The sequence below is a fragment of the Mandrillus leucophaeus genome, unplaced genomic scaffold (genome assembly GCF_000951045.1).
Source record: "Mandrillus leucophaeus isolate KB7577 unplaced genomic scaffold, Mleu.le_1.0 Scaffold195, whole genome shotgun sequence".
Lineage (NCBI taxonomy): Eukaryota > Metazoa > Chordata > Mammalia > Primates > Cercopithecidae > Mandrillus > Mandrillus leucophaeus.
In genome coordinates, this window is record NW_012101976.1 from 1,615,237 (window position 1) to 1,623,497 (window position 8,261).

Sequence of the window (8,261 nt, forward strand, 5' to 3'; positions counted from 1 at the left end):
GTTCAAGACCAGGCTGGGCAATATAGTGAGACCTCATTTCTATAAATGTATATATAAATTTTTATATATTAGAATCTAAAAACTAGCCGGGCATGGTGGCGCATGCTTGTACTCCCAGCTAAGGCTGTACTCTGGAGAATAAGGCAGGAGGATGGCTTGAGCCCAGGAGTTCAAGGCTACAGTGAGCCATGATTGCATCACTGCACTCCAACCTGGCAACAGGGCAAGACCCTGTCTCAAAAAGAAAGAAAAAAGAGAGTAAAAGGCTGGGCACGGTGGCTCATGCCTGTAATCCTAGCACTTTGGGAGGCCAAGGTGGATGGATCCCTTGAGGTCAGGAGTTCAAGACCAGCCTGGCCAACATGGTGAAACCCTGTCTCTACTAAAAATACAAAAATTAGTCGAGTGGGGTAGCGCACGCCTGTAATCCCAGCTACTCAGGAGGCTGAGGCAAGAGAATCGCTTGAACCCAGAAGGCAGAGGTTGCAGTCAGCCAAGATCATGCCACTGAACTCCAACCTGGGTAACAGAGTGAGTGAGACTCCGTCTTAAAAAAAAAAAACAGCTGGGGGAAGGAAAGATCCCCTAGGATACTTCCCTTTAGAAGCAAAATTTGTGGGAAGGGATTTGGAGAGAAATCTCCATTTATTTGACTAGACAAATTTTTGAAGTGAGAGTATTACTTTAAAAAAATTTTTATAGCCAGATCTCGAAAGGTTACCTCAAAGCACAATTTTGTAATCAATTACTCAAGCCCAGTTTCAGTCATTTGTGTCATTGTCAGTGGACTTTTGAAGAAGCCAGGGGCATTTTGATTCTGAAGTCAGTTTTGTTAAACAGAAAAACTGAAAGGCCAGCTTTTCTGGTCACTCGGATGCAGTGAAAATAGCTGAGTTCATCTGAAACTTCCCCGGCATCTGACCCAAACTGAGGGCAAGTGTTTAACTGAGAAACAAAGACAAACATTAAGTATAGAAAACCCCTTTTGTGCCTCCACAGTGTGCAAGTTATGTTGAGTTATGCAGCTATTTTGGGGACAATAATGTTTTGTAAACAGTCGGCAAAGTGGCTTTGTTGGCAGTGTTGCTGTGGCTTGGGAACATTTCACAGAAAAGGACTGTATGGAAGATAGAATGACACGGTTGTGGCAGTCCCTTTGAAAAATACAAATGACTTAAATTAAGGCAGGTACAGATAAGTTTTTTTTTTTTTTTTTTTTTTTTTTTTGAGACGGAGTTTCACTCTTCCTCCAGACTGGAGTGCAATGGCACGATCTCAGCTCCCTGCAACCTCCACCTCCTGGGTTTAAGCGATTCTCCTGTCTCAGCCTCCCGAATAGCTGGGATTACAGGTGCTTGCCACCATGCCCAGCTAATTTTTGTATTTTTAGTAGAGATGAGGTTTCACCATGTTGGCCAAGCTGGTCTCGAACTCCTGACCTCAGGTGGTCTGCCCTTTTTGACCTCACAAACTGTTGGGATTACAGGCATGAGCCACCTTACCCCGCCCCAGATAATAAAGATTTGAAAGCCTTCTTTTCACTCTACCCACAGGTGTCAGTACCTAGAAACTCAACAGTGAAGGGAGTAAATGGAGCTCTGCCTTCATTTGTGGAACATGAAGCTTACAAAATATGTTTGTATCTGCCAACAAAGGCAGTGCAAGTAGATTACTAGTGCTATTCATGTAGTTTTTCTGTTGTTTTGTTTTCTTTTTTTTTTTTTTTTTTGAGACAGAGTCTTGCTCTGTTGCCCAGGCTCGAGTGCAGGATGGTGTGTCCAGACCTGTCTTACTCTACGAATAAGTGCCCAGCCCCCATTTTCTTTATTTGTGAAATGAGGATGAATATATGCGCCTCATAAGGTTGCCATGCAGATGAAAAGTGATTGTGTGTATGTGTGTGTTTGCCTCGCACAGGGTCCAGTCCTACCAAGTGACAATAAGTGGTCTATAAACATAAATAATCACTCTTAGTTTAAGGCTCTGGCAGTTCACATGTTCTAAGACCCAAGCATTTGTTCATTCATTCATAAGAAGAGAGAAACTGTCCCCACCCTTCTCTGACAGTCCAGGGACCTATGGTTCTCTGCCATGAAGCTGAGACACATTAACTATAGGATGGAAAACCATCGACTGCATTTGCTTAATAAATGCCGACTTAATTTGTCAGATTTAGGGTTCTCAAAAGTATTTACAATCATTGCACTTGAAAATACTTGAAAATAAGCCATGCCGTATACCCAATCATGCTGCTATAAAGACACATGCACACATATGTTTACTGTGGCACTATTCACAGTAGCAAAGACTTGGAACCAACCCAAATGTCCATCAATGACAGACTGGATTAAAAAAATGTGGCACATATACACCATGGAATACTACGCAGCCATAAAAAGGATGAGTTCATGTCCTTTGTAGGGACACGGATGAAGCTAGAAACCTTCATTCTGAGCAAACTATCGCAAGGTCAGAAAACCAAACACCACATGTTCTCACTCATAGGTGGGAATTGAACAATGAGATCGCTTGGACACAGAGTGGTGAACATCACACACTGGGGCCTGTCGTGGGGTGGAGGGAGCGGGGAGGGACAGCATTAGGAGATATACCTAATGTAAATGATGAGGTAACAGGTGCAGCACACCAACATGGCACATGTATACATACGTAACAAACCTGCACTTTGTGCACATGTACCCTAGAACTTAAAGTATAATTTAAAAAAAGAAAAAAAAAGAAAAAGAAAAGAAGCCATGCCCATGAATGCAGCACTTAAGGCTATATGAATGGGGGCCAGGTGTAGTGGGTCACACATTTAATCCCAGCACTTTGGGAGGCCAAGGCAGGTGGATCACTTGAGGTCAGGAGTTCAAGACCAGCCTGGCCAACATGATGAAACCCCGTCTCTACTAAAAATACAAAAATTAGCTGGGCGTGGTGGTGTGCATCTGTAATATCAGCTATTCAGGAGGCTGAGGCACGAGAATGGCTTGAACCTGGGAGGCGGAGGTTGCAGTGAGCCAAGATAGCGCCACTGCACTCCAGTCTGGGTAAGAGAGTGAGACTCAGTGTCGAAAAAATACAAGAAAATGGGGCTCAGAAAAGTTCGGCAACTTTTGTTGCTGTTGTTGTTGTTGTTGAGACAGAGTCTCGCTCTGTCACCCATGCTGGAGTGCCATGGAGCAATCTCGGCTCTCTGCAACCTCCGCCTCCTGGGTTCACACCATTCTTCTGCCTCAGCCTCCCGAGTAGCTGGGACTACAGGTGCCCGCCACCATGCTCAGCTAAATTTTTTTTTGGGTTTTTAGTAGAGTTGGGTTTTCACCGTGTTGGATAGGATGGTATCGATCTCCTGACCTTGTAATCCACCTGCCTCGGCCTCCCAGAGTGCTGGGATTACAGGCGTGAGCCACCGCGCCCGGCCTAAGTTCAGCAACTTTCTAAAGACATATTACCAGAGCATGGCAGAGCACAGCGGAACCCTAAAGCATCTGAATTCACATCCCTGGATCTCTTCACCATCCCCTGGTGTTCCACTTCCATTACACAGAAGCAAAGTCACACAGCCACAGGCAAAAACAGTAAGGATCATAGCTGGATCTCAGTGAGCATTTGATCTGCGTCAGCCCTGTACTGGGAGCTTTATACACATTGATTCAACCCACAGCATGACACCAGGATTTGGAACCCAGGAGATTCCCATTTTGGTGATGGGGAGTGGAGGCTCATGGAGGTGAAGCAACTTGCCCCACAGTCACTCAGCTAGTCAATCGGGGAGCTAGAATATGAAGCTAAGCCAGTTCCTGCCTCTTCACTGTCCTAAAACCATCTGCCTGTAACAGCACAATGTATGTGGATGATTTCAGTGATGCTTTTAAATCCTCTGTGTGACAATAAACTTATATGCACGTAGATCCATAGAGTAAGACAAGACTGGACACACAGAGACACACAGCCACCAAGAGATATGAAAGTCCCTGGATAGAAGGCTGGGGTTAAGCAGTCAGTGCTGGGGTGGGACAGACAGGGGTAGATGCTAATGTTTCTCACACTTTCAGTACATTAATTTATAAGACTTCAGTGTAATAACAGGGATAGCATATTTCATGAGCTCCTTCTGTGTGCCCGTCACACAGCCAGGAGCACCAAGAATTATCTCATTTACTCCTCCTGGCAACATCATAGCATTGTCCCTGTGTTACTGAGCAGGGAAGTGAAGTGCTGAGAGGCAGAGGGATGGAGCCAAGAAGGAATTCCACGTCCACCTACCTCCAGCTTCTGCCCCCAGGGAGCAAAGACCAGTGATCCAGGGGGCCAAGGATCTGGCAGCCAATTCTAGGCCTCCAACTGACTTGCTGCACAATACAGAGTACATCACAAAGCAAACCTACCCACTCATTCTCTCTCTCCTCCCTGTATCAGCTTCCTCGAAGGGTAGGGAAGGGGGTCTGTGAGCAGGAGGTCTCTGTGGTTAAATGTGAGGTTCTAGAGTCTCCTCTGTGGGGATCTGAGCCCCGACTCCACCTCTTCCTAGATACAGAACTTGCTGTCATCTCTTCACCTGTCAAAGCCTCAGTTTCATGGAGGTTAAATAGGAATAATAACAGCTGTTGGGAATTGGAAGAAACATCATCTGTTAAGACAGTGCTGTAAACATTCAACGAACAGCTGCTGTCATTATCACCACCATTCCATTTATCACTGTGATATGCCATTATATGAAATGATGGCAGTGGCTTGGCCCCTGATACCTTTGTTTTCTATCAGGAGAGTCTAAAGTAAGGGAGCAGGTCAGCTTCAACAAGGAGAAGAAAGAAAGACTTTGTGTTTTGGTCACTGGGCCGAGGATAGGATGGTTGGACAGAGAGGTCACCGGTTAGAAGTTAAACCCACCGGGTCAGCTAAGTAGCTCACTAATTCCTTCTTATCTGGGAGTCTAAGGAGCTCCGTCTTCCTCCCGACATAGCTGATCTCAAGTCCCTCCAACTGTCACACGGGGGACCCAAGAATCAGGAGTCACTCACCGCCATGACCAGCTCAAACGGGTACTTGTAGACTCGGACAGGAGACTGATATCTTTGCACCATGTTCACGGTGGAGCACCAACAGAAGTCACCAGGTGTGCACGGAGCCTGGGGTGAGGGGTAATTGGTGAGGTCGCAATTCCCACCTCGGGAAGCAGGGACACCACCCACCAAGTGTAAGGGGCAGCCCCTGGCCCCACCCACACAGCTCCCCAGCCTTCAAAGTGAGAAGGCTGATATGACCCCCAATTACTCCAGGCCAAGCCCCAACAGCTTCCCTATCATTAGCCATGGTCCCAGACCACGCTCAGCCTTCCAAGAGCAGTCAGCACCCCCAAACATTCCTCTACCCCCACCTCTTCACACTGAGGGCCCCCAAAAGCCTCACTGCCACCCACACAGACACACACACGTTTGCAATTCTTACACTCCCACGGTTCTCTTCACGCATGCACCCCGCAGCTTGCCACAGTCGCCCACCCCCAAGTCTCCTTGCACCTGCCCTCCCATTTTCCTCCCAGACACCCTGACATACACACACAGCCTTCACCACATTTCACAGGCACTGTCTCTGCCACACACATGCACACACGCAGGTTTCCCTCCCACACGGGACTGCTTTTGCACACGCCTCCAACTTTGCACACACATCCAGCTCCCTGAAACACGCACCTGCCCAACTCCACACACACAATTCCCCTGGTGTGCACAGACGTGCACACACGCACACACACCCGGGCGCACATGCACACACACGTACACACACGTAGAGACACTCACACACGCATGCACACACAGGTCCCCGCAGCTTTGCTCACCCTTGCCCTCGGTAGCCTTCGGGAACGCAGCCTAGGGCAAGTGCCCTGGAAACCCTCCCGGCTCGGGAGCTGAGCGCTTACGGGCTCCCGCGGCCACCTGGCCCGGAGCGCAGCGCCTGAGGCGGGGCACGATCGCGGCTCCCTAGCCTGGGGCGTCCCGCCTTGAACACCCTGCGACCAGGACAGCCGTGGAAGGCCAGAGGGGCGGGAGAAAGACCTGCCGAGCGGAGAGCTCTCCAGGACCCGGGACAGCGGAGATCCTGGCCTGGCCCCGCCCCTGGCCTGGCCCCGCCCACGTCCCTGGCCATGGCCCCGCCCAGGTTGGCCCTGCCCCCTAACTGGTCCCTCCCCACTCTGGCCCCGCCCCAGACTAACTCCCCCCACCCCCGGTTCTAGCCCCGCCCCTTATTTTACATGTATCTTGCTTGACCACGCCCGCAGCTCAATCATTTTTCCAGATTGGTCACACCTCAGGAAGTCCCCGCCCCCAAGGGCCTCAGCCTCGGGAATGATCCGGCCGTAGGAAGACCCCACTCTAATCTAGCTCTGCCCCCAAGCGGACCCTGCATCCGGGCCGACCCGCCCCTCTTAGTACTGTTTACATTTGTAAATGACCACAGTTTACGTCTTTTCTTGCTCAAATTGACCTCGCCCTCGTACCGCTGCACTTGAGTTTGACCGGCTCCTCCACCTGTCCCCACCCCACGCCCCGCGCATGCACCTTCGCCCACTCTGCACACCTTCACAGAGCGCCTGCTGGGGGTCAGCAGGTCTGTCCAGGGGCCGGACAGCCGCCGGTGAGCCACACGCACGAATCCTTGCCCTCGTGGAGTTTACACTATGGTGGGGAGACAGACACTCAATAAATAAGACAAATATATGATGTGTGAGGTAGTGAAAAATTCTAACGAGAGAAAATTAAGCAGGAAAGGGGCTCAAGGAGCCAGCGGAGAAAAAGGACAATTAAAAACAGGTAAGAGGCCGGGCATGATGTCTCATGCCTGTAATCCGAACACCTTAGGAGGCCGAAGCGGGAGGATCGCTTGAGCCCAGGAGTTGGAGACCAACCTGGGTAACATAGCAAGACCCTATTTCTACAATTTTTTTTTTTAAATTAGGCCGGGCGCGGTGGCTCACGCCTGTAATCCCAACACATTGAGAGGCCAAGGCGGGCGGATCACCTGAGGTCAGGAGTTTGAGACCAGCATGGGCCAACATGGGGAAACCCGGTCTCCACTAAAAATACAAAATTAGCCGGGCATGGTGGCGTATGCCTGTAATCCCAGCTACTTGAGAGGCTGAGGCAAGAGAACTGCTTAATCCAGGAAGCAGAGGTTGCACTGAGCCGAGATCATGTCACTGCACTCCAGCCTGGGCAAGAAGAACAAAACTACGTCGCAAAAAAAAAAAGAAAAGAAAAGAAAAGAAAAGAAAAATTAGCCAGGCACTGTTGGCACGTGCCTGTGGTCCCAGCTACTCAAGAGGCTCAGGCAAGAGGATCCCTTGAGCCCAGAAGTTCGAAGCTGCAGTGAGCTGTTACCTGGCAACTGCACTCCAGCCTGGGCAACAAAGCAAGATTCTCTCTCTAAATAAATAAACAAACAGGGAATAAGGGAGCCTCCCTTGGGAGAGTGACATTTGCCCATCACCCTCATTTTAACTCACCCTTAACCCCTTCCAGCTCTCCCAGGACTCCCGGGGGACCAGCCTTGCTCCCGGAAGTCCTGCCTTGCCACTCCTCATCTGTTTAGCCTACAAGAGTCAAGAAGCTGGCTCTGGACAGCACTGTTATCCATGTATTCACTCATTCAACAATGACTGAGCACCTACTATGTGCCAGCGTGGGGTGAATTCATCCCTTCATGCAGGGGAAGTCAGAGGTGGCCAGGGAGATGGACAACCCCTGATATATTTGAAATATGTCATTGGACCCTGTGAAAACCACCTCTTTCCTTCCTAGCCTGCATCACATTCTAATCATTGCATTTATTCATTTTATCTATCTGTGGGTTCCTGGCAGTCTCTCTCAGGAGACTGGGAGCTCCCTGAGGGCAGGGGCTGTGGCTGTGGCTGCCTTACTCACCTGCCCGCATGTTGGCAACAATCTTGCTGGGGATCTGGCAGGCAGCAGGTGCCCAGCACACTCTTGGCTAAGGCTATCAAGGGTGGAAATGGGACACAAAGTTCCCATCCCTGTCGCAAGGTGGCAGCAAATGATAGTCCATGGCTCCTGGATTAACCACAAGAGTGAGCAGTTGGGGGACATGGGATCCAGGGATGACTTTCCCAACCCGGGCTCATCCAGGAAATGCCCAGCTCTGCCCAGGCATTGCCACAGAGCAAAGTGAACGTTAACACCGTTAGCTGCTGTTACCACCACGAAAGGCGTTAAGTCCGCCTCTCTTCTGCCCAACAT

At 49.7% G+C, this 8,261-nt stretch overlaps 1 protein-coding gene across 1 annotated transcript in view; it reads right to left on the minus strand.

The window, feature by feature from the left end:
• Positions 1–6,065, minus strand: part of SEC14L5 (SEC14-like 5 (S. cerevisiae)) — an 85,539-nt gene extending 79,474 nt beyond the window's left edge. Inside the window, exons 1-2 of the mRNA XM_011978494.1 lie at positions 5,846–6,065; positions 5,028–5,135 (exon numbers count right to left, since the gene is read on the minus strand). Coding sequence (XP_011833884.1) covers positions 5,028–5,090 — 63 coding nt within the window. The 5' untranslated portion in view covers positions 5,091–5,135; positions 5,846–6,065. The remainder of the gene's footprint in view (positions 1–5,027; positions 5,136–5,845) is intronic.
• Positions 6,066–8,261: the final 2,196 nt, after the last annotated feature.